General features: G+C 43.6%; 1 protein-coding gene and 1 long non-coding RNA gene across 3 annotated transcripts in view; one reads left to right on the top strand and one right to left on the bottom strand.

Annotated features, from left to right (window-relative positions):
- Positions 1 to 27,500, top strand: part of LOC132992230 (uncharacterized) — a 190,881-nt gene that overhangs the window by 50,156 nt on the left and 113,225 nt on the right. The gene's annotated exons all lie outside the window — the stretch shown is intronic.
- gfra2b (GDNF family receptor alpha 2b) overlaps positions 1 to 27,500 on the bottom strand; it is a 95,074-nt gene that overhangs the window by 44,910 nt on the left and 22,664 nt on the right. Inside the window, exon 3 of the mRNA XM_061061414.1 lies at positions 4,667 to 4,744. Coding sequence (XP_060917397.1) covers positions 4,667 to 4,744 — 78 coding nt within the window. The remainder of the gene's footprint in view (positions 1 to 4,666; positions 4,745 to 27,500) is intronic.

Below are 27,500 nucleotides of genomic sequence, written 5' to 3'. Positions count from 1 at the left end.
TTTGTCTCTCCTAAACTCTTCTTCCCTGTTCAGCCTTTCCTTCCTCTTCTCATCTCTTATTTCCTCTCTCATCTCCTTGTTTCCTTACCTCTCATTTCCTCCCACCCTCTTCCCTTCTCTCCTTGTGACAGCTTTCTTTCCTCCTCATCTCTCCTGTTTGATCACTTTCTCCTCCTTTCTGACCACTTGTCTCCTCCTCTCTCCTCTAATTCTTTTATCTTCTCCTTGTTTCCTCGTCATCCTCATTTCCTCCCTACCTTTCCTCTGTTATCTCCTAACCCTCCTTGTTTTACACTCCCTACTCAAGTCTTTCTCCCCTCTCCTCTCCTTGTTTCCTCTCTTCTCCCTTTTTCCTCCTCCATCTTTTCTCTACTTCCGTCCTCCCCTTTCTATCCTCTCTTGTTCCCCCTCCTTCTTTCCTCCCTTTGTCTGTCCATTATTTCTTCCCTTTCACATACCTGTCTCCTTTCCTCATATCCTCAGCTCTCTTTTCCTTGTGTCCTTTTCCCTTGTGACAGCTGTCTCCTCCTCTTCCTTGTCATTTTGCATCTTTTTGTGTCCTACTTGTCTCTTCTACTCTCCTTCTTTTCAAAATTCATGTTTTTACTCTTGTCATGGTTTCCTCCTTTCTCCTTTCCCTTTTTGTGTCCTCTCTTCCTCACTTCCTCCAATTCTTCCTTCTGTCCTTATTTTTTCTCTTCTCATCTTCCCTCTCTCCTTGTCCTTCCTCTCATCTCCATCTTTCCTACCTTGCCTCCTTTACCCCCCCTGTCACACTCATCTCCTTTCATTGTGTCCTTCTCTTCTTCCTCCCCTTCCCTCTCCTCTGTTTCCTCGTCTCCTACCTCTCTCCGTCTTCTCTCTAACCACAAACACTTTACTCATCCGCTCGCGTCGGAGCTGACAGACGTCAGGATAATCAAACCAGCTGTCGTCCTGTGACGTCTTCAAACATCATCAGACTAACTTTCAGACGACTGAAATCATCTCTGCTCTCCAAGGCTGAAAACAAACGGAGGTGTCTAATGAGGCGGAAATCAAAGACCTTTAAAATGATGAAAACTGAGAGGAGAAAATGAGGGAGAAGAGCGTTTTCATCAGAGCAGAGAGGAGACGAGTCCGGTCCTCAGATGACGAGTGAGTGAGACTGATTGAGATGAAGAACACAAACAAGATGCTAATCATGTTCTCATGAGGTGTCGCTGAATACAAACCCTGTTTTTCACCTTTTTCTCTTTCTTCTGACATCACAAGGGAGAACCAAATCAGTGTCAGAGGAGAGACATTTCAAGCCACATTTGACTTTTTTACGTCCACATGCTTCCTGTGACTCTTTTCCTATCTGAGATATTCTCTGACACAGTTTTTCTTCTTTTGCTCTCGGTGACTCACAGACGTTATTTACGGCGGGAAACAGACTCATGAAACGTTCTCTTTCGGCACCAGCGGAGTCTGAAATAACAGGTTTTTTATTTTATTCAGCTCATCCACAGGTGGCAACGAGATCGCAGCAAGGTGCAAAGAATTAAAGAGAAGAAGAAGAAAGCAGGCCGGGAGAAAGGATGTAAGCAATGCATACAGTTCTTTTAAAGTGGCTTTTGCAAATGTGTCAGGAGGCAGGAAACACTCGACATGTTTGTTAGAAATGAAGGATTTGCGCCGTTTATTGGTGAGAAAGGCTGAGCGTGAACGTTTCACAAATCCCTTCAATATGTCAACAGTAGCTGTGAACAGAAACACTGAGGAGTCCACACCTTGCACTCTGCTGTACCAAACTGATTATCAGTATTGTTCTCCCCGACCGAACCTCAAATTTGGGCTGTTCTTAATAACTGTCCTCTGCTGAGCAGGAAGTGTAGCTCATTACATGCTCACGCAGGTCACCATGTGGTGAACACTGAAGCTTCAGTGTTTATCCAGCTCTGCATCGGTCTGTAAACCTTTCTGTGTTCTAACCTCTCTCCATTTTTCAAAATCATCTCCAATATTGATCCTAGTTTGAGCACGTTTCTGCTCGTGGAGCTTATTAGAAACATGCAGAGGCTTTTTAGGTCGAGTACAATCACTTCTATCTGAACCACTTCTCTTGCCCGCTTCCATCACTGCAACACCTGTTGACCTGATAACTGCTCTCATATCTGGTAAACCGAGGGGTGTCCAAAACGGCCGTGTGGGGGTCACCTTAAAACCGTCTACCTTCTCTGGTCCAAACAAATCCAGAGCATTCAGGACCAGAATCTAAAGTTAGAAGGAGGACATACTGGCTGCTGCATTGTTGTCAGAGAAGCCAGCACTTGTTTCCTTAATGTCTGATCACATAGTAAAGTCACTTTATCATTTCACTCACTACACATCTCACTGATTGGACCATTAAGAATAAAAAAATGAAATCCTGTAATTATTCCCACTCCTACTTGCTTACACTTGTTGTAACCTCCCTGAAAAGTTGAAAAATTCACTCTGCCTTTACTTTCAAGTCTGCAGACTACTTTGGAACTCCCTGTGATAAACACACACACACACACGGAGAGAACTCCATATTCACAAACACCCTGTCACGCCGAGCCTTCCCCTCCAATCAATTCGCACCACTCTTGTCTGAAACATACTTTAATGTTCCAGTGCTCTTTCTTCTGCCACTGCTATTTAACACACTCCTGCATTATCCTCTTATCTCTCGCTCCCTCCTCGCTCCCTCTCTCTTGTCTCCTCTTTATCTGCTCCGAGCAGTCGAGGCTCTCCGGCTGTGAATCTTCACATCATGCTTTCAGATTCCATTCGACAGGTGATTTGAAGGACAGGGACACACACACGCACACACACACACACACACACAGCTTTCTGTTCTCGCATGAATCCTGCACATGTATGAGCAGGCGTGTGCAGAATGATGTCATGTTTTCTCCAGTGTTAGAGGTCGGATATGGGAAAATATGAAATGTTACACACCAACCGCACCGCTGCACTCTTGGCATGTGTGAAAGAGGAAAAGATACGGAGAGAGAGAGAGAGAGAGAGAGACAGAGAGAGAAAGAGAGGAAGAAAGTGCTTTTGAAGTTGCATCGGTTGCAGCTCTCCTGCTTTGCTCATGTTTGTACTTGTGTTGTGTTAATCTGAGAGAGCAGAACTCAATTTACAGAGCTGCGAGTCTATTTCACAGCTGTTTGACCACACACACACACACACACACACACACACACACACACACACACACACACACACACACACACACACACACACACACACACACACGGTGAGAGTGTAAATGACGATGTATTGCTCGGGGCTCCTGACATTTAAACACTCCTCAGAAGCGTGTGTGTGTGTAAAGTGGATGCACACATTGAGGAGGACAGAGTGTGTTGTGCAGCATCTCTAATGTAGCGTGACCAATCAGAAGCCAGCTGATGGAGTGATGGGGAGGGAGGGGAGCGAGGGAACCAAGATATGTTTATGTCAAAAGAACATCTTCCTGTCTGTGTCATATGTGCATGAATATTAGAAACAGAGTATTTTTAAAATATTTGACACGTTAACTGAGCGCGTTAGAGAGCTACAAGGCGTCCAAGAATAAATCAGTGTAAGACAAACAGAGAACCAGCCACAGAACAGCTACAATTCTCACAGACTCAGCTAGCAGATAATTGTTGCTTAGATGTAAATAAATAAAGTTCTAATGTGACTGGTTGTAGAAAGTGGAGCTCAGACTTGTTCGACGGTCTGTTAGTGCAATAAAGCTCACAGAGAGACAGATTATTAGTCTGATATTTACAGGAACAAATCTCCTAAAGGCTCCAACAGAACAAACACAGCCCAGAGGTCAAAGGTCAGGGACTGAATCAGCTGAGGTAACACCTAGCAGACACCTAGCAGCTCCCACCTGTCACTCAAAGAGACCACGCCCCCTAATCCTACATCCCTTTAAGCCTTAATATAATGTAAACAGGTGAGTTGTATAAACATTCAGCCCGTACAGTTGAAGAGAGAAATGAGCTCTAGAGACTCAAACTGTTTTTATACCAGGATGTAAACATGTTTATTTTAACATAGAGCTCTATGGAGATTGACTCACTGCAGGAGACAGACTCTAGTGGACACTGGAGGAACTTAGCTTCTTATAAAAAATGTCTGAGTGTAAAGTGACCTTTCAGTGTAGTTCTGAAGGAGTGACTTAAAGTGTGTATGATGATGTGATGTTAATCGATAACACGCAGCTGAACAATTCAAACATAATGAAAAACCAGCAGAGGTTTTCTCTCTGCCCTTTAAGTAATGAGAAACATGTCGGTGTACGGAGAAGTTTGGAAGGAAAGGAAAACAGGTTTTCAAGAAAGAGACGCTTTAGCTGGAGTCACAAACACACACACACACACACACACACACACACAAGATATGTAATTACACAGATATGCCTTCATTCACACATTAGCAAATGGAGCGAGCTGCTACGTCCATTTGAATCTATGGGGGCAACACATTTATATTCTACAGACACTTAATGCTGCTGCAACCTTGATAAGTGTGTGTCGGTGTGTTCGATCGGCTCCACACACACACACACACACACACACACACACACACACACACACACACACACACACACACACACACACACACACAAACACACACAAACACACACAAACACACACACCCATAGCAGCCGTACCTGAGATGATGGAGGCGTGTCTGAACTCCTCGGAGAAGTGGATCGGCTCGTATGGAGACGTCTCGTAAAACTCTTCCCCTAAAAAAACAAGAAAACAGAAAAATGATTAGCTTGTTATTGCACGCACATTCATGGACACACACATACACACATTGTTCTGATGTCACGCATCTTAACATCTGGAGCTTCCTGCAAACTCTGAAGTCAAATTATCAGTGCAGTCAGCTCAGCATGAATCCATTTTGTTTCAGTTTAAAAAAACATCACATTAACACGTTGTCAATTAATTGAAGCAAACAATAACGCTTTGACCACGTTTTGTGTTTTCAATGAGCTTTAGGCTAAGGAGATAAATGACAACCAGGAGGCTATTGGAACAGCTGACATGACTGACCAGGATATTTGTAGCGCCAAGTGAAGGCACCGCCACGAACACCTTCACCTGTGAAAACACTGGAGGTCGTGATACATGCTGAACAGAGGTGTCAAAAGTATTCACATTCATTACTCAGGTAGAAGTATAGATACTAGGGTTTAAAAAGTTTCTGTAGAAGTTGAAGTATCAACTCAAGCTTTTTACTCAAGTAAAAGTACTGGTTTAAAAACTAGTAAAAGTATAAAAGTAAAAGCAATGTAAGGGGAAAAAATGCCATTAAGGACAAAAGCTTAGACCGCACCACAGGGGTCTGTAGTGCACTACCCCACCTCCCCAAAAAAACAAAAGGCCATAATGACTATAATGTTATATTAAAATGTTAATGTTGAAAAATTTGGGATGAACTTGTTTCAGCCGCATTTATGCCCATTGAAAATGAATGCGTTTTAGTACAATGCAAATACATTAAAGAACCACATGTGTACTACTGAGCATTGACATGTGTTTCATGGAGCAGAAGATATGACTAGTTGCCTATAAGTATTTTAATGGTGCAAAAACCTGGATAGGTTTTTTTTTGTTGTGTGTTTTTTTGAACGATGAAAAGCCAGAATGAAAACAAGCCGAAATGAAATAGGAGTAACGAGGCTATTTTTAAAATGTAAGGAGTAGAAAGTACAGATAATTGCGTGAAAATGTAAGTAGTAGAAGTAAAAAGTCGGCTGAAAAATAATTACTCCAGTAAAGTATAGATACCCAACATTTCTACTTAAGTAAGGTAACAAAGTATTTGTACTTAGTTACTTGACACCTCTGATGCTGAAAATGGCAAAAACGTTCTTCAAAGCTCACTTCTGTGGATAATAACAGAAGTCTAATTCTACAGAACCACCCAAACAACTACACGCCGTGAGACCTCGGCTCGAAAGGAAACACGGCTGCAAGAAACGTCTGCGATCCTGGAAGCTGTGATCCAGGAAATATCCGCAGATATTTCAGATAAAGGGCGGGAAAACACTGTTGCACGCAGCATTAGGGTTGGTATTGATGATGCTGAGTTATTTTATATTCCATCCATTATCCATACCGTTCAGGGTCGCAGGGTGCTGGAGATGATCCCAGCTGTGATTGGGCGAGAGCCAATCACAGGGCTGACATGTAGAGACAGACAACCAGCCACACTCACATTCACACCTACAGACAATTCAGAGTCTCCAGTTAACCTAACGAGTATGTCTTTGGACTGTGGGCCGGAGTACCCGGAGAGAACCCACACATGCACAGGGAGAACATGCAGACTCTACACAGAGAGGCTCCTGTCAGACGGGGATTCAAAACCACCGCTAGCCACAGCGCCAACCGCCGTGCAGCCGCTTTCTCAGTCAACATCAGTCAATACTGAGCTGAGACCTCGCTGGACCCACACAGAACGAAGCGATCCATTGCTGTCAAAGAGTTAGAGAAAAGAGAAAGAATTCCAGAATATATGCTTCTTTTCTTTCTTCCCCCCCCAGGGGTCCCGGATCCCAGGTTGGGAACCAATGCTTTAGTTTATAATAATTTATAATTTATTAATCCCGCGAGGGGAAATTCGTTTTCTACACTCTGTTTAATGAACATGCTACACAAACATAGGCTGAAATACACACACATGCACAAACAGGATCCTATGGACATGCATTAATGGAGGGAGGGGGCTGCCCACAGCGAGCGCTCCAGAGCAGTTTTGGGATTAGGTGCCTTGCTCAAGGGCCTGTCGGCAGTGCTCAGGAAGTGGACTGGCACCTCTCCAGGCAGCTACCAGACCAATTTCTGGATTTTGGTCCGTGCCGGTACTTGAACCGGCGACCCTCCGATTCCCAACCCCAATCCCCTACAGACTGAGCTACTGCCGCCCCTCATTTTAGAGTGACAAACTTTCTTCAATCATCAGTACTACAGGAAGCTCCTCCTTCAGAAAAACTCAAGATCACAATCAGTTATTGTTCTTTTGAATGGAGACGCGTTTCCTCTCATTATTAGTCAGAGCTGATCAACACAAGACAAACCTGCCAGCTGCAACAGGAGAGTCTCCACAAGTTCTTCATGAAGAAAAAGAATCTCTTCTTGTCAAAACAACAACACTCTCACACTTTCACCCACACACCAACACAAACACCATGGTTTCTCTTTGCACTCGTCCGCGTGTCGTTAGGGGATCAGATGTGATGTCGATGTGACAAAATGTGTTTTGACAGCTGAAGCTCGCTGTGAAAAAAAAAAGGAAAGGTGTCACAGTGTGACAGTTCTGATCACGTCAGGTCTGATTTCATTCAGGAACTCATTAATCTTTTAAACCGCGCTGAGCTGAGACCTCACCGCCAACACTTTCTCAACATCTCCAGACGGCGCGCATAAAAAAAGTTTCTGTTTCTCCTGTAACGCAGTTAGGACGCCAAACAGACGCTGCATGTTGTGACTGTGAATTACTGCAGGGAGCTAAAGCACATGTAGTATAAGATCATTTAGGCTGATTGAAATCTGAGAATCTGTTTAAGTACGTTGCAGAGGAAACAGTTCAACAATTCTACAATTAATCAATCAGACGCTTTTATCCAAAGGGACAAACATCAGAGAGTAACAACATGAGCGAGGAGAGAGAGAGAGGAGGAAACAACGTGAGCACAGGTCCTCCTCATCATTAAGGTCGTTCATAAAGAGGTGGGTCTTTAACTTTTTCTTAGGACGGGGACACATTATGAAAAATCCACTTCTACAGTGTTTCTGAACATATATTTTGGTAACCTGAGTGACCCACAAAATGTGAAATAAAACCATCCAGTCCTTTGTTTGTGGTCTGCATACGTCTTACAACACAGAGAAAAATGCTCCGTATCAAATGTGCTCTCCTTGTGATGTCACAGTGGGATTCTGGTAAAAAAAAATCCCCTCCCCTCCCCTGGTATCTCCACCCATGGACTCCACCCCCAGCCTAGAACAAAACTTTTGCACAGGTCCGCCATTTTTATTCTCGTTAGCGAAGGAGTGATGTCTACCAGGAAAACTCAGGGGGGGCTCTTTGCATTTAAAGAGACACACACACCAAAATGGAGCGTTCTGAGAGAGCTGGTTTATACAGGGTCACAAACCTCCTCTGGTGCTTGATTTATGTTATATTTTGACCAAAGCACAGCACAGATGTTTCATTTAGACCACAGGGGGACTGTTTGAAAAGGTGGAGAAGGGGGAGAATATGTCCTCTTTAAAGGTGCAAAGGGACTCAGCAGATCGAATGGAGTTTGGTCGATAATTCCACCACCAGGGGGCGACAGAGGAGAAGAGTCTAATATAAGCAGCAATACCGTGCTCGATGTTTCTCTTGGAGATTTCTTAGAGTTAAAGATGAAATATTTATAAATTCTCTTTGAGTTTAAGACGTTTGGGTGAAGCTCTGATTTCAGAGAGAGAGAGAAACTGCTGACCCTGTTTTCATGAATCTCAGAGGGAGGTTGATCACAGGTAGAGGAAGAATGCATCACATCACATCGCATCAGATACTGCTGACAAACAAGCAACAGGTTGACCAACATGAAGTCATGTAGATTGCAGATTATTCCTGCACATTTTCTCCGTGTGGTTTCTACTTTAACAGATTTACCCAGAAAGAGGTCGTTCACTGATTCCATTCAAAGAGTCATCTGTGTGCACATCGTAACGCTCGACTTCACATCAGTGATAAACACAGAAAGCTGCCTGACATCAAAACACACAAACAGAAAATCAGAGGAAACAGTGTTTTCGCTTTTACAGCATCATGTTACTCCACACGTCAGATTCTGTTCCGCAGTGAGACGACACACAAACATCCGAACGTCACTTCAGGACAATCCAGAAGCCATCAGCTGCACCCTGTTTCTGCTGCAGAGATGTGGACCTCGTCTTTTAATTTTGACTGCAGTATCTGCCCGTGGTAAATAAAGGATAAATAAATCAACCTGAAACTCTCTACTCCTGTACGAGTAGGAACAATACACTGACAGTGAACGCAGCGACTTCAGAGTGATTGTGCATTTTTTTTTCTTACCCCCAAGTGGATTTAATGTTTCATGTGTCACACAGCAGGTTATCTCGTGTTATTGTTTCCTGCACTATTTCTACCTTTGTTCCTGACATTAAAGCTGCACGCTCTACACAAGCAGTGTGTGTGTGTGTGTGTTTGTGTGTGTGTGCGGCGTATGTTTGCATTACTGTTGTTCTAAAATAAGAGAGAGAGGGAGAGGGAATAAGAGAGAGGTAAAGAAGTAAAGACACTGTGAGAAGTTCTCCTGCTTTTTAAAGAATGGACAAAAACCTAGATTTCCCCACATAACCTCCTGAAGAGAAGCTGTCGGTTCTCCGGCGGGAACAAACAACAGTTCCTCTAACAGTGTATGTATCTGACTACCACAGCCCAAGACACACACACACACACACACACACACACACACACACACACACACACACACACACACACACACACACACACACAGAGAGCTCAACTACAGGAGAGCTATATGATTTTGAATTTTATACATGTGTGTAAATATGAGAGAGAGGGGGGAGAGAGAGGGAGAGAGAGAAAGGGAGGGAGAGAGAGAGAGAGAGAGGGAGAGAGAGAGAGAGAGAGAGAGAAAGAGAGAGAGAGGGAGAGGGGGAGAGAGAGAAAGGGAGGGAGAGAGAGAGAGAAAGAGAGGGAGGGAGAGAGAGAGAAAGAGAGAGAGAGAGAGAGGGAGAGGGGGAGAGAGAGAGGGAGGGAGAGAGAGGGAGAGAGAAAGAAAGAGAGGGAGAGGGGGAGAGAGAGAGGGAAAGGGAGAGAGGGAATATCTTTAAGTTTGATTGTCCCGTCATTTTGCAGACAGTGAGTGTTGCATCATGTAAACATAAAGCTGCGTTTGTGTATCAACAAGTTCTCACACATTACAGCCTAATGAGTCCACACTGTGTGTGTGTGTGTGTTGCCTCTGACATATTACGTGGCGTTTATATCATGATGTTTTTGTGTGCACGCCTGCAGCTGCTGTGGCGTGATCTGATTGAATGAGCATTTCTGGTTCATGACCGTCTGAACCTTTGTGCAACAGCAGTTTTTTTTTTTCACGTCTTTTTAAATTGAGTATATTTGTTTTTGTTTTTCTCACACATGTCTCTTTGTTTCTGTTTGTCGTCGGGACATTAGAAGAAATAAGCCGGAGGAACTTTTTTTTATAATTCTGAGAAGAACCAAGTCGCCACAAAACTTTTTGTTGTGTTCTGAACTAACCCCCAATTTCCACATACTCCGTGGGCGCCGTGGTCCGTCAGCGATTCATAAAGTGATCTAATGCGAGCCTGTTTATTGTGTTTTATTTTGAAAGTGACCAGACGCTCTGTGCGTTTCCTTGTCTGACTTCCTGTCCGGGTCAATCTATTCTGTCCAGCTTGACGGGTGCCTGAAGCGTACTCCATCTAAAATCGACATGCAGCGTATTTGAAAAGGAGCAGAGCGTAGTGGCTCTGTGGAAACACAACACACATTGACAGCGAACGGCGGTGTAGTACGTGGTGCTGACAAACCGTGGTGCACAAGGTGTATGTGGTCAGCGATCTGGGAACAAACATTGAGAGTTCTTATCAGCATGAAAACCATCCTAAATATCATCATCATCATCATCATCATCATCATCATCATCATCATCATCATCATCATGAAGGTCGTAGGTGTTCATAAAGAGCTGGGTCTTTAGCTTTCTCTTAAAGGTGCAGAGGGACTCTGCAGATCAAATGGAGTTTGGTAGTCTGTTCCACCACCGGGGGGCGACAGAGGAGAAGAGTCTAGTCAGCGTCTTAGGACCCTGTTGTGAAGGTTGGATCAGACGCTGTATCTCTCCAAACAGCAGTCCTCACACTCGTCTGAGATGTTGATGTTTGAGCTAGAATAAATACCTGAAGCAGCTCACAGCAAAATTAGAGTGTTACAACTTTCTGACATGTTAATACGCACTGTGTGTTAAAAGTCAAGAGGAGCATTTAAAATGTTGGTGTTTATTATGACCTCTCTGTATTCCTCTCACACAGCAGCAGTCCAAACTCCATGAATACAAATCACTCGCCTCCTCAGCCGTCCGTCAGCAAGCATGTTTTTCTTTCACCTGGAACAGGAAATGGACTGAAGGATTAGGGCAGCCAACACGTCCTTTATCCTTCAGGTAAACACTCAGCAGAGGCTCGTGCTGCATTCAGAGGCGGCGTGACATTTTCTTTGTCGTCTCCGGGAACAAACTGTGCCACGCCAGGATCTCCCAAACTGTCGACTTCTCCTCTTCTGCTGTTTTGTCTTTAATCTCTGCAGCAGACGCTCGCGTGCCAGGAAACTCTGCCGCTCGTTTGCTGCGGTCCTGCTCAAACACGGCCCAGATTTTAAAGCAATCACTCGCCACCCGTGAGCATTTGTCTGGCATTTAGCGGTGACGCGCCAACCCCCCCCGCTGCTCCGCTGGCATCGTGTCCTGCGGAGCTTCAGCTAATTTACTCTCACAGAGGGAGATAATACTTGACGAGACGACACAGACAAGTGGAGCAACAAATGTACGAGTGTTCCACCTGCCAAGCTCTCGATGTGTGCACGTGTGAGCTGCAGGAAAATGCAGCAGATGTTGGATGTGTTCATTATAAATAGAAGGAGAAGAAGTCTCTGCAGGAGGGTTTAAAGTCTGTAAATAAACGCTGGATGGAGTGCAGACGGTTGGAGTCTATTTCTGGGGTAATATCCATAGATTGGTGCTGAGAGGAGATGAAAGGGAACCAGAAACAGGCGGAGGTATCGGCTGCTCCGTGTCTGATTACTGGCAGCAGCTACTTTTTGGAGAAGCGGCTTTTTGCATCATTAACAGGAGCAGATGCAGCGAAGCATCCTGGGAGTTTTGGCCATATTAGACTTCAGGAACAAATGTGACATCTGTGAAGAAACGTTGAAAGTGGAGGTGAAGAGGAGAACACGAGGCCCGAGGTTACACTAACTGCCAATTTCCCCATAGTCCATTTCTCACATGAGAACTACAAGATCACAGGAGAACTACAAGATCACAGAAGAACTACAAGATCACAGGAGAACTACAAGATCACAGAAGAACTACAAGATCACAGGAGAACTACAAGATCACACGAGAACTACAAGATCACATGAGAACTACAAGATCACGGGAGAACTACAAGATCACAGAAGAACTACAAGAGGAGAACTACAAGATCACACAAGAACAATAAGATCAGAGAAGAACTACAAGATCACATGAGAACTATGTAAACAACATGTTACTTTGTCTTTCTGAGGATGATTTGTTGTGTATTTGGCGCCTGTCTCGACGTAATGTTGATAAGGTGATGGAAAATACGTGCTTGCAGCGAGCGCCATCAAAATTAGGCTCGCTGCATATTTGAAATGGAGCACAGCGTAGTGGCGTTGCTCGCACGCTCCAGAGACGGACCGCGGGGCTCGCTGTGGAAACAGGAGGGCGTGGCCTTTTTGAGTGACAGGTGGGAGCAGCTAGCTGTCTGCTAGATGTACCCTCAGCTAATTCAGGAAGTCCCATGGTCTCTCTTAGCTTCTGAAGAAACACATTGGAGAATGTGTCGAGCTAATAAATTAGCCGTGGGCACTGACTGTGTAGCTTTGATAACTTGCTGTTTGCTAACCTCTCGCTCCCCAGCAGCCCGCCCTCCCCCAGTCGTCATTATTCCTCTAATAACTGCAGTGACCTTAGATTATAGAAACAGGTGCAGCAGAATTAAACCGAGTCAGAGTTTGTGTTCGGAGATAAATGTGTTTCTGTCAGCGAGCAGAGACATCAGTGCGAGTGTGTAGTCATTTAAATTTGCTGCTCAGCCATACGTTTAATGATAACACGCTCACTGTTCCACCTGAAGGTTAATTATCACAGACATGTTCTTCAATTATGAGCCACCTTGAAACCGTGTGAGCGTGGCAGACAGAATGTGTGTGTGTGTATGTGTGTGTGTGTGTGTATGTGTGTGTGTGTGTGTGTGTGTGTGTGTGTGTGTGTGTGTGTATGTATGTGTGTGTGTGTGTGTGTGTGTGTGTGTGTGTGTGGAAGTGAAGAGGCAGTGTGTCAGTGGAATTGTAATCCAGCCTGGAGGAGGGCGGGGGTGTTGGTGGGGCAGCGGTGACGATAAACAGGACAGATGTTTATGTATGAAGCTTTTACCTGCAGGCATGAACACACACACACACATACACCTAGCACACACTGATCAGCTCTAATGGAAATGTGCAGACTGTCATGAAGACCCCTTGTTGTATATAAGACCTCTTGCGACGTTCGTTTCATTGTTGGTGTTTTTTCTGAATCTTTGCACAAATGTTCACAGATGGTGTCCATCAGCGTGAAGACGAACACGTTCACATGAAGCAGTCAGAGCCCTCAGAATAAACCGAGGCACGTTTACTCACATATGTTTCATGAACTAGGCTGACAGCTTCTTGAAACCAGGGCCACCCCAAGATCCCCAACTACCATTGGCTGTTTGCCTTGCCAGAGGCGGGACTTATGTTGAAATCCACCATTCAGGCTGTGCTCAAACAGTTCAGATGTTTGTTTGCAGTTTTTAAAATACTTTAAGTCGAGACTTTGGATGTACATGTTGACGATATCTTGTGTTACTGAGAAGTCGATTTGATTGGTGCAGACAGAAGGGGGAAATGAACGCTCTTCATTCATGTATGCACACAAACGTCAGGCCACTCCTGCACAAGTCAGCGCCCTAGTCAGGCCACCCCAGTCCAAACATTCTGGACACACCCCTGATTAGGGTCTAACAGAAAGAAACTGAAAACATCTGCTGGTAGAAACTAGACTGTTTTAAATCTCTGAGAAGCTTCAAGTTCAGGAGAACTGCTCCTGGTTAAATATCAAGTGAGCCACAGTTGACTCGATCAACAAGGCGGACATATTGATGTTTTGGAAATATAAGTGGGAAAAAAAAGAAAAAGAAATCTCCCTGTGATCGTAACAGAGTTTAAGTATTCTGAACTGGCAACAGGTGGGCTGCAGGATGCAAACACAGCCTGAGGCAGCAGTGACCTCAAAAAGCTTGTTCCATATAACGGCGCTCAAAACAATTCAATATGGACGAACAAACACAGAAACCTCCGACTACAACAACAACAGGAACTTTGATGCCGAAGGAAAGAGGTGCAACAGGAAACAACGAATTTGCTGGGAATAAGAATCCTCAAAATAGTTTGAAACTGTGTAGAATGAAACAATCTGTTATTTTGATGATCGACAGTATCAGAAAGTAGAGACACTTTTATGAGACACGTGCTCAGGAGAGGAACGAATCCATCAAAACATTGTAGGCATACACCTACACCATCCATCCATTTTCAGCAAGAGTAGTAAATCCACTCAGACGTCTCACCCCACAGCGACGTTTATCCAGCTCCTCCTGAGGGATTCTGTGGCACTCTCAGGCCAGAAGGGATATAAACATCGCACAAAAAGTAAGGAAATGTGTGTTTGGTAGATTATTTCTTTGTTGTAACAAAGCTTCTTGGCAATACATCTTATACCGTTGGAAAGCCTGTTTATTGTTTCCACATTTGTAAGGAACATGCATTTGTGGGATGAGCAACAGAGCTGAGTATGTGGGTTGCGCCCATGAAAAACATGCCAAATCTTATCAGCCAAACACAAATGTCCTTACTTTTTGTGTGATGTTTATAATCCCTCCAGCCAAATCTGGGTCCAACCCCGGATCTCCTCCCAGTTGGGCGTGCCCGGAATACCTCCAAAGGGAGGCGTCCAGGAGGATCCTAATCAGATACCTGAACCACCTCTACTGGCTCCTCTCGATGTGAAGGAGTAGCAGCTCTACCCACGAGCTCCCCCAGAATGTCTTGTATCCGCCATCTTACTCTTTCGGTCACTACCCTGCTTTCCGGTACATCCGCCTGTCAATCTCACGTTCCATCTTACCCCAACCCAGAGGTACTGAAACTCCTTCACCTGGGTGAAGACTCACTCCTCATCCCGAGGGACCAATCCACCGTTTTCAGGTGGCCTCGGACTTGGAGGTGCTGACCCTCATGTGTCATCACATATTTTAGTCGTCCTTGTTTTTGGGATTAACGACTGCTCTGAACGTGGAGTACATGAATCCTCATGTTGAAAGTTCTGGTCTGTTGCAGAGTGTTCGCCCTTTAAGTCCTCGGCTGTAAACGGTCCATACTGACTCGATAAATAAAAACATCAACACGGCAGGAAGCTGCTCCTCTGACACATACTACATAAATAAGGACTTTATAGAACCCTGCAGATGTTTTCAATCATTTCGAGTCAAATGAAAGCTCAAGTGTGTTTTGAATTATGCTGATTGTAAAAAGAAAAGCTGCTTTTAGAAACACGCCCATCTAATAGCGAGGCCTTCACAGTCGCCAACAGCTCGTCTGCAGAGTGACAGACGGATGAAAGGGCAGCGCAGCTGCTGCACTGCGTCTCCTCCACGACTCTGCATACATGCATCCTGCTGCTGACATGAACACACTGTGTGTGTGTGTGTGAGTGTTTCAAAGGTGTGTGTGTAATAAGCTGAATTTGAGAAATCTCAAAGTGCTTAGTTGCACTCCTCCCCGGTGCTCCTCTCAGCTTTCACTCCCCCGTTTTAATAATTACTGACGGAGGAGAGAGAGAGAGCGTGTCCACCCTCTCACTCTGACTCTAACAAACATCTTCTTTTATTTTCCGAGCTGTCGACGGATTCTGTGATCAGGCCGAGAGCTAAAGCATATACATATACAGTACACCTCTTCATTCCTCTGCTCTGCTCTCTCTCTGTTTTAAAATAATGATCTTTATAAATGCAAGAAGTCAAAAGACAAAGTGCGAACAATGAGGCGGTGTGAGTGGGTTTGTTCCTATCAGCTGAATCTGCAGCTCCTCACACAGACTTCGGCTCATTGTTTAGCTGCCTGCATGCAACTTTTTCAGTTTCACTTCGCTCTCAGCGAGCTCGGAGTTTTGTTTTTATGAATTATGTTGTTAAAAGTCGCTGTGCACAGATGCAGTCAGATGCAGTCAGAAACTAATCAGTCGGTGATATTTAAAAAAAATACATTTTCCTGCAGGCTGAGAGAAAGGACCAAGAGAAGCAGATGTTTAAGATCACATAAAAACACATGCTAAAGGGAACCTTGAAACAGGCGCTAAATGGTGCTACATCCCCTTACTACCACAATCAATTAAAAAACTGGATTACCACAAAACCATCACCCTATCCTCAACTCTGACAGCCTGGTGGAAAACTCATAATATCACCAAGCCATCACTATCTCCATGTAGATACACCCCAATATGGCATAACCCAGACTTCCAGCTACGCAACACCCCCATCTACTTCCCATCATGGCAACAAAAAGGAATCACTCACCTCAATCACCTATTTCAAAACAATCAGTTTATGTCACTCAATACATTAATCCAGAAGTACGGGGTTGGGAGGGACCAGTTCCTACAGTATCAACAATTAAAATCAATAGTCAAATCCAAAATTAATATAACTAACAACACTCTGCGACCCCCCCAACTTAGTGAAGAAATCATGAAAATCAACAGTTCAAATAAAATCATCTCTAAACTTTATAAACTTATAGCCACATCAACAACCTCCATTACACTCCCCACTACAAAATGGGAAAAGGATCTGACGCTGCCCCCCAACCCTGACTTCTGGACACAAATCAATAAAAACATCTTTTCTATGACCAATAACACTAATTTACAACTTATACAATACAAAACCATCCACAACCAGTTCACTCATTTTGGATCACAGTCACTGAAAATCTCTCCACTATCTTGGGCTGCAGAATCCTCCCGTCCCCATTACTTTGCTTACTTGGAGACACATCACAAATCACCATCCCAAATAACTACAAAAACCCGCTACTCGTTTCTCTAACTATCGCCAAGAAAATCATCTATCAGAACTGGAAATCAAAAAGATACTGCCACATAACTCACTGGACCAACCTACTCACAGAACACATTGTAATAGAAAGAATCGCAGCCTGCAAGAATAACAATATATCAGCCTTTAATAACACCTGGAATCCATTCATAATTCACCTAAATCTCAGAAAAATCATACCTCAAACTTAAATTAAAATTTAAAATGTTCTTCTTTCCTTTAATGTTGACACATATATATATATTTTTTGTTTTTCTCCCCTCTTTTCTCTTCCTCTCAATTATCTTCAATTTTGTTGCTATTTATTTTTCTTGCTACTTCCCATTCAGCCACTCACTTTAATGTATTATACTGCCACACACACATTCACACGTTTCTTATACACTACTTCAACTTACTACTTGACTTTTATTATATCTACTTCAATTGTATTTGTCTTTGCTAATGTTTGCGTATTTTGATTTTGTTTTGTTTATTTCTGTTTTGCCTGTTTTTGTTTATTTGCCGTCGCTTTAATTGTCATGTCTATGTGCACATTTTTGTTTTGTACTTGTTTACCTTATCACAATAAAAAATAAAAAATAATAATTAAGACACAAAGAATGAACCAGCCATTATCCCTGTCAAGTGTGTGTGTGTGTGTGTGTGTGTGTGTGTGTGTGTGTGTGTGTGTGTGTGTGTGTGAAGGGGACTGAGAGTGGGAAGGGGATGAGATTAGTTTGCTTTATCCTTAATGAGAACACACACACACACACACACACACACACACACACCACACACTCAGCCCTGAGCTCTGACGAAGAAGAAACTGAGAATTATTTCAGACCTAATCACTATAATTACCCTGTAAATGTATGTGTGTGTGTGTGTGTGTGTGTGTGTGTGTGTGTGTGTGTGTGTGTGTGTGTGTGTGTGTGTGTGTGTGTGTGTGTGTGTGTACTCACAGTATTTCTACTTTACAGAACACACGCTGTACTCCGTGTTCTCCTGAGGGCTCATTACACACAAAGGTGCTTCATAAAGTTCAGCTACCCATCATCCTCCACTTTTTGTAGTTTTCATGCAAAAAAAAAAAAACAACTGAAGTCTGAACTGAGATGTAAAGAGCTGAATGTGTTTATGTGTTTTAATGTAAAAGTCGTTTTTACGTTATAAACTTTAAATACCAGTTAAGCTAACCAATCGATGATTTACATGTCAGGGTCATTAAGTCGTTTCAACTCAGTTAAATCTTTACTTAGAAGAGATGCTGGAAGCACACGGCGTTACATCGACGCTAAGGTAGCCCCGTCAAGAAACTGCATCGCCAGAGTTCTCCTAATCAGCATCCTCAAACCATCCTCAAAATCACCGTCATCATGGTGGTAGGTGTTCATAAAGAGCTGGGTCTTTATCTTTTTGTTAAAGGTGCAAAGGGACTCTGCAGATCAAATGGAGTTTGTTAGAGAGTGTAGACCTGTTTCTGTCGCTGTTTTAAATTTGATGTGAGCAGTAACTTGTGGGCGGCAGTAGCTCAGTCTGTAGGAACCGGAGGGTCGCCGGCTCAAGTCCTGGTGCGCACCAAATATGGAAGTTGGTCTGGCAGCTGGAGAGGTGCCAGATCACCTCCTGAGCACTGCCGAGGTGCCCTTGAGCAAGGCACCAAACCCCCTCCCCACCATCAGCTCAGGAGCGCCCGCCGTGGGCCGCTCCGTCACTCTGACATCTCTCCATTAGTGCATGTCCATAGGATCCTGTTTCTGCATGTGTGTGTATATTTCAGCCTATGTGTGTGTTCATGACTACAGAGTGTAAAAAGCGAAATTTCCCCTTGCGGGGATCAATAAAGGTAAATCTTAATCTTAATCTTAACTGGGAGCCAGTGGAGGGAGATGAACAGTATCTGTTTTGGGGTTAAAGACGAGTCGTGATGCTTCATTTTGGATCATCTGCAGAGGTTTGATGGTGCATGCAGCAGTAAGAAGTTCGGGCGCACTCACAGGTGTTGCCAGGTACCGGGCTGAAACCCGCTGGCCTGCACTCACACTGCTCCAGGACTAACCGGGCCTGAGCGCGGTTAGCTCTTGTTCATAACTTCATAATACAACACATGGCTTACTTGATCAAGAAGCGTGCTCGGTCGAGTCCGCGTCCTCACATTGGAGAACAACGAAGAGAACATGACAGCTTCTTTACTTTGTGATTTATGTTGAGTCATGTTAGTCAGATACAGATTATGGAGGCAGGGATCGATTAAACTTCATGTCCACGTTGTGTATCTGTGTTTGTGCTCAAAGGTGCAGCTTGTCAACAGGCAAGGCAGGCAACTGCTTGGGGCCCTAGACCAGTAGGGGTCTGCAATGACAGGATGAATCCTCCCTCAGGGGGTCCCATTTTTGTTGCCATGCTAAGCGTTGCATGCATTAATGCTGTGAAAGCAAAGTTTGTCAATGAAAGTCAACAAAGAAAAATGTAAGAGAATTATCTGTCTATAGGAGAGAAAAAAGAAGAAGTGGAGGAAGTGTCGGGACACCGGCAGACATGATGGTGTTGAACGCTGTTTGGAGCCCCCCCCAAGACATTTTTGCCCAGGGCCCCAACAGACTCGAGTATTGCCCCTGCTTATGCTCGTGCATGAACAGTACCGAGCTTGAGCACGGATTGGAGCTCTTCAACTAGTCAAAGGAACTGGATTTTAGGGGTGAAGCGTGCTTAGGCAGGGTACGGATTGTCCAGTTTGATTACACCCTGAGTCAATGTAAGTCAATGAGTGATCTCACAAGAGCTGCCACCAGGAGACTGCTTTCATTCTTAAAGTCAAATCAGAGCACAAAGATACCGCACATCTTTTTCGATTCAGTGTGTCTTTTGCTTCATGAAGTCATCATCATGTCTGGTGTTCGGTCCTCTCTGCGCTCATTTCATGTGTGATATAAAGACAAACTGTCATTCAGAAAGAGACGCATTCAAACCCCGTTCAACACATCAATAATATAAAGTGGAGAACTGAGTGAGTGAAAATATAGACGACTCTCCTCTCGACGCGTGTTCATAAAGAGCTTTTCATCCACACAGGAGTCAGACGACATTAAGTCTTTCCGGCGTCACAAACTTCCAATTTGAGGGAACGTAATGAGCCGTGACACTCCGAGATCTGATTCTCAATTTTGTTTTTCTGAAACTGTTTCCTCGAAACGTTTAAAAAAAGACACATGCTGTCCACATTCATATGCACGCTCTGCTCACTCCTGCCAGTGTGTGTGTGTGTGTGTGTGTGTGTGTGTGTGTGTGTGTGTGTGTGTGTGTGTGTGTGTGTGTGTGTGAGCCTCAGAATGAGATGAGTAAACAGCAAACAGAGGCGTCTCTCTGTGGAGCAATACTAATCAGCCTCCAGCTCGCTCATTAGCCCGCATGCTAAATACCTCGCTCATTAGCCTGCATGCTAAACACATCAGTCATTAGTCAGGCTGCTAAATTAGCCGTTTATTTGACTGCATGCTAAACACCAATGTCAGAGTTAAATGTGTAATTTAGCCGGCTGAACTCTAAGCACCTCTGTGATTAACACAGCGCACTTCCTGGACTCAGAGCCTGACACATTAGCATGCATGCTAAACACCCCCGGTCAATACTAAGTGCCCTGATCTATTAGTTGAAGGATTTGGAAATCTAGTCCCGGTGATAACTTAAACACTGACAGCTCTTTATAAGCCTGAACCACCATTAAGAAATCTGCACCTTGAGCAGCTAGGACTCGAGCTGGTGGGAGGAGGGGAGAGGTTGAGGGTCCTGCAAACTACTCTCCCACCCCCGACACAAACAAACCAACAGACTGCAAACCCAAGAGATTAAGCAAAAAGACAAACAGGTGAGACTGAACCTGAGTGTGTGTGTGTGTGTGTGTGTGTGTGTGTGTGTGTGTGTGTGTGTGTTTATGTCGATATACAATCTGCCTCACAGTACAAACACATTACAGAGCTGACGTGAAGCTAGCTCAGCACACACACACACACACACACACACACACACACACACACACACACACACACACACACTCTCCTGATAATTGTCCTTCTGAAATCATGTCGGCCATGTTGTTCGATCCCTTCTCCACATGTGTGTGTTAACAGCAGCAGCTGGGGGGCCATCAGACAGCAGGTGTGTGTGTGTGTGTGTGTGTGTGTGTGTGTGTGTGTGTGGGTCTATGAACACAGCTGAGGTGGTTCGACCTGTGAGGGAGCAAAGACGGCTGCAGGTGTGGAGCTGAAGGTGAGACCTTGATGAGTTGATGTACTTCCGGTTGAGTGGACGCTGGCGCGTCTTGCTGCCGCTGCTCACCGGCTATTTTTAAGTATTTTGTTTGGTTTTTACGGCTCAATGCGTCTCTGTGTGATCGGGCCCTAAGCAAACTATTTTGACTTCTCTGCTGGCTTCTCAAAGACAAAGGCTCCTCAAAATATGTAAATGTAACGTTTTCAAGTCAAAGAAAAGTTTAAGTTATTTTCTAATTAGGCGAGCTTGACAATCTCTCCACATGGAACCAGTTAAAGAGCCTCAGGGTGTTTAACCCCCCCCCGCCCCTCTGGTTGTGAGTGTCTGCAGAAGTCTCGGCTTAAATCTCCCGTGAGACAGAGCAGCAGTATTATAACTCTGAATGTGATTATCTCCTGGAAGCAGAGGTGCACTCCTTCCTTATCGTCTGCTCCCAATGAAATCCACTGAATGTTAAAAAAAAGTGCGACTCTTTATCAGAGATGACGATTTGAGACTGAGTGTCACTAATGTTTTATTCAGCGACACTGGGTCAATAACACCGTGCCAGTGTTTCAACACTTATTTCACACCGTGCGTTCATCCGGCTCTGCGTCGTGTCCTTTTTATTAATCCCCTCATGGCCTGATTATTTTAACTCGCTCACACAAAAAGCCGACCAGTCTGCAAAAGTGTGCAGCTCTTAAGAGAAACACGGCAGCAGGAAGATTTCAGCTTCGTGAGGAAACACCGACTCCATGAGTTACCTTCATCCTCGACTAACAGTCTAAACATCCACCTGAAACAAACGTCCCTGTCGACAGGAATCCTTCTTCATATAAACAGTGTGTATAATTAGAGTTTGAACTCAACAAACGAAAGTGTTTAAATTGACTCTGATTAACGAGTCGCTCACATGAACATAATTAAAGTGTGTTGTTTACTTCAGCTCTGACGCTCCCACATCATCGTCTTAATGGTTCTATAATTGCATCTCCGTTTAACTCGGACAATTGGAGTCCAAAGGTCCAAAAACTCAACGAAAAGTAAGTATGGAGACGTTTTACGAGTCGTTACAGACGAGTCAAAGTTTTACCACAGGACATATTTAGCAGCCAAGGTCCATTAGACAAACAAACAGTTTTATATGAAGAAGTTTTGATTGATGTGTTAGTCCAATAAAGCTCACAGAGAGACAGATTATTAGTCTGATATTTACAGGGACAAATCTCCAAAAGGCTCCAACAGAACAAACACAGCCCAGAGGTCAAAGGTCAGGGACTGAATCAGCTGAGGTGACACCTAGCAGACAGTTAGCAGCTCCCACCTGTCACTCAAAGAGACCACGCCCCCTAATCCTACATCCCTTTAAGCCTTAATATAATGTAAACAGGTGAGTTGTATAAACATTCAGCCCGTACAGTTGAAGAGAGAAATGAGCTCTAGAGACTCAAACTGTTTTTACACCAGGATGTAAACATGTTTATTTTAACATGGAGCTCTATGGAGACTGACTCACTGCAGGAGACAGACTCTAGTGGACACAGGAGGAAGTGCAGCTTTTTTCACTGGCAAGTTAGCAGAATCTGGGTGAAAATACTTTGAAGGGGGCAAACTGAAAATGCAGAAGATTTAATGATTGAATGAATCCAACAGCAGCATCAACTCATGTAAGAGCATCATTAACTTGATTCTGACCAATCAGAGAGCAAGTAAAGATCCCATCCTCTGCTCAGTCTGACTGACAATCAGTGGAAATCACCCGAGAACTCAGACATAAACTCTGAGCAGAACTTTTAAAGATTTAAAGTTTCCTCTGACCCTGCACTGTGGCCTGCAGAGGTGGAGTCACCCGACCTCCTCTGTGAGATGAGCGCTGCACTTTTTAGTCTCCACAGCAGCCGCAGGAACAGCAGGTCATATGAGCCATTTCTGCGGCCGGGGTGTCGGTGCGCTTTGGTCCCACCAGGAGCTCAGAGCAGCGGTGAAGGAATCAGCTCGCCGTGCAGAGAGCTGCCCGTGACTAATGCTGCTGCCTGCAGCTGGCCTCCTGTATGAGACTCCCTCCAGGGACAGATTAGACCAATCCCAGAGCAGATTACTGCGAAGCCTCTGCACTCCATCCTGCCTGGAGTCAAAGCAGACTTCTCTTTCAGATAATTATACTCTTGTGTTGTTTCACAGCTTCTCCAGAAGGTTTGTTTTTTCTCAGAACAAATGTGTTCGGGCTGATCGTCTGTCATGCTCTGATGTGGATAACAGTTTCAATTTGTCGGACTGTTTTTCAGCAGCTTTCACCGATTCTGACTCTGAAAAGGATTAAAAATAAAATCAATGGAAAGTGCTTTTTATCAAAGCTTTTCATGAGTGTATCAAATCGATTCAAAGAGAGATGAATTCTCTTCTTTCATCTCGCTCTCTGCGCTCTGTAAGAGTTAACAGAGACGAGGCCAGACGACACAAACACGGCCTCTTCTTCTCCTGATTTGATATCTGAGCAAAGAGCGTCTGGTCCTCACTTTACAGAGCTCATAGTCAGAACAATGTGTCTGTTTACGGGGTTAACCTGATGCTACTTCCACATTTCTTCATGTCAACAGTCTGCCTTGGAGTGCATTTATTTAGTGATGAGGTCTGTGATTACTTTTTCCTCTGCCCCCTCTCCTTGCAGTCCGCCCTGTCTGCTCCTGTTTCTGTCACTTCCTGCACATATTTTCCCTTAAATAAAACTCCTCATGCAGAGAGAGGTGTCTGCCCTCGACGTCTCTGAACAACAGTGACTCAGGAACAAAGTTGTTAGTCTTAAATGTCTCCCTGCTTCAGGATTAAGTGTTTACATGCACAAACACAAACACGTGATCAAACCCGGGACACTGAAGTCCATGTGAAAGAAAACGGCAGTTGGTCTCGGGTAAGATTTTGTGAACTCAAGTACGGTCAGCAGGAGATGTGAACGCAACCGTGCTCAAACCAGGAAGTGGACAGCAGCACGGCCCGTTTCATCCTCTGAGCTGCGCGGTCGATGTGGACGCAGGAAGAGGGTCGATGTTGGCGTCTCAGAAATAACAAAAACATCCACAGTTAGCAGGATGGACTCAGCCTGCGAGTGGTTGCCATGGTTACTTCTTATTTCTTCTGTTTGGTGGATTTGCAAACCAACTACGTGCATACTGCCCCCTGTGTATCAGACTGTGAACACACAAGGCTACACAAGGCTACTCAGGTACGGAGCGATGTTACTGATGTGAACTTGCTTGAGGACTGTACTCTTCCTTCCTGAAATGAAAAATAAACACTTGTTTTACGGTGGCCCTGAAGTGCAAAACACAAACACAAATCAAAAAACACAAATCAAAAAACACAAACACAAATCAAAAACCACAACCACAAATCAAAAACCACAACCACAAATCAAACAACAAAAAAAACACAAATCATAAAACACAACCACAAATCAAAAAACACAAACACAAATCAAACAACAAAAAAAACACAAATCATAAAACACAACCACAAATCAAAAAACACAAACACAAATCAAACAACAAAAAAAACACAAATCATAAAACACAACCACAAATCAAAAAACACAAAAACACAAATCAAAAAACACAACGACATTAACTCAAACCGGAAAAGGTAGGTACCTGCAGTCGACAAGGATCGTCGCGGATTGGACGAACGCAATGTCCGTCTTTTTAACCAGAAGTAAATGCTTCATGCACCTTTGGAGCCGGCAGAGAAATGTCAACAAAGTAAGCAGAGATTTCAAATTCATGATGTATTGCCCAAATTATGGCAAAGAGCTCCCAGAAAATGGACGGCCGTGGTTTGCAGTGGTTGTGGCAAGAGGTTACGAGATTTTACATCCATTAAGAGTGATTGTATTATCCCCTGTGACTGCTGATAAACATTGTTTGACTCTGAGGCAGTCACTTACAGACCTGGGGCCCGTTTCTGAAAGAAGGTTGAACAAACCCTCAGACTAACTCTGAGCTCTGAGTTGATTTACTCTCGGGTGGGAAACTCTGAGTTTCTGGTTCCAGATCAGCAGATTTGAATTAGTTAAATAAACTCTGAGTAGGTCCACTCGGTGTTCAGTGCGTGCACCACGATGATAAAAAGCCAACATGAATGGAGCCCCGATTCTACGATTCACCATGACAACAGGTGACAAAAAAGAGATCCTCCTACTTTAACCATCTCGAAATACATCAATATCTTCATGTGGCCATACAGAGAATATGAACAGGTTTTAAGAAGGAACAAAAGTAAAACTGCTGCAGCGCAGCGGCAAAGAAGAGAGAAGTGAAGAGAAAACAGCTGCACGTAAAGTCTATTAATTTAATATTTAATCAGAATTCAAATATTGCAGGTCAAAACTGATGTAATGGTAGGCTATTAACCCTATACCATTTATTTTCATTACGATGCAATCCAGCAGAAGAAAATCGACTTTTAAACAGCTCAAAATGAAATATAATAACATAATAGGCTCATAGAGATTTATAGTTAACTTCATTCAGAGTCTATTTGAATGTGCATTAACTTTATCCTCAACATAAAGCTGTATTCACACACATAGGCTAAATGTCCTCTCACCTTTATCCTGTTTAGTTTATAAATTAACATCTCCCGACGTTAATGTAGCCTAGGCTCTAATTCCCTGCGGAGTAATGCAACCCCTTCATACCGACTTAAAGACATGCCATGTTCGATAAAACAGTTCGTCTTATACTCTGTAGTAGGCTATTGCCACCCTAACGTATCATATTAAAACAACCTGGATTTTTATTCAGACAAACGGTGAATCTTCACTAACTCGGCGTGATACGGACTGAATGAAAGAATGAGGAAATGAAACAACGTTTCTGGTTCTGTAAGAGGGAGGAGACCTAGAGAAACTCGGGGTTCACTGAAGAAAACCTGCTCCCGACCAGGTTAGGTTCACAGACTCAGTTACCATAGTAACTGACTCAGAGGTAAAGTAACCTCTCCCTCTGAAACAGCCTGGAGTTACCCCTCTTTCTCGGGTTTGAGTGACCTCCTCTTCTGAAACAGAATACCCAGAGTTTCCCTCATTTCAGGGTGAACTGACTCAGAGTTTACACAAAACCTTCTTTCAGAAACGGGCCCCAGATCTGTTAATGTATTTAGATGTTTTCAAACCTTGGAGACGGTTCACACTTCACGGTTCTTGTCCTGATTTTAGCTCCTTGTTTTTTAATTTGCTGTGTCTTTGTTTTCATGGCTTACTCTCATTCGAAAAAAAATGCTATGACAGTGTATTTACTAACAAATATGATGTATTCTGCATTTTTTTCCAGCAACACGTTTGTTTTCAATAAATAAAACAAATACCTTTATGAGGGTAAAATACTGGTGTGTACAGATGTTGTGATTTCTTTAGCTTGTGACTTCTGTAGCATTAATGCACAGTATCTACTGTTAACATGGCATACTATACAAGGAAACTGTCTACTAGATGTTCTACATGTAGTGTAAATCGTGATATCAGTTCACACAGAATAAAATATTTTGTGCTTGCAAGAATTCCAGTTACCAAACCTGAAAATTGAAAGTACCACATTTGAGAATTTTGGTAGATCATCCTTTTATTAACAATTAAAACCCTTTATGCCACTTATATGTCAGTTCACAATTAAGACTCAGTAGTTCCCAAAATATAAGCACTTACAGTCCAGTCAGTAATGTATGTAATGTAAAGCCATCTCCTGCTAAAGCAGAAACATTTTTTCTCAGCTATAGGTTTACTGTAACATGGAATATGTGGTAAGGGCTTCAGTATAGTCCACATCTATAGCCCAGCTATTTTGTGGCTGCTGTAATCCATTTTGTTTCACAGCCTGTTGTAGATAAACCTGAATGTCTGGGTCACCGCATGAATCGATTGTTTGCCTGGCCTTCGGAAACACATTTAGTTCCCTGTCTTCAACAGCAAATCCACAGTCCCTTGAACCAAACCTGCAAATTCAGACAATTATAGAAGAGGTTTTTTAACCAGATATTAGAAATGTAGTTTGAAATGGCCATTGTTAATAAGATGTGTTTGCTTGTTGATCTACATAAATGTGAAAGTAAACAAAGGCAGGACAACTAGCCTATAAATTATATTAAATACTATAATTTACAAAAATATACAATAATCCAAATATAGTTACCATAACGAGTGCAGTGCAATTTGTTATAATACAATATTCAGTTTATGATCATTTAACTCTGAGT

The sequence above is a fragment of the Labrus mixtus genome, chromosome 17, assembly GCF_963584025.1.
Source record: "Labrus mixtus chromosome 17, fLabMix1.1, whole genome shotgun sequence".
Lineage (NCBI taxonomy): Eukaryota > Metazoa > Chordata > Actinopteri > Labriformes > Labridae > Labrus > Labrus mixtus.
Note: the sequence above shows the minus strand (reverse complement) of the source record. Positions and strands in the feature narration are given on the sequence as shown.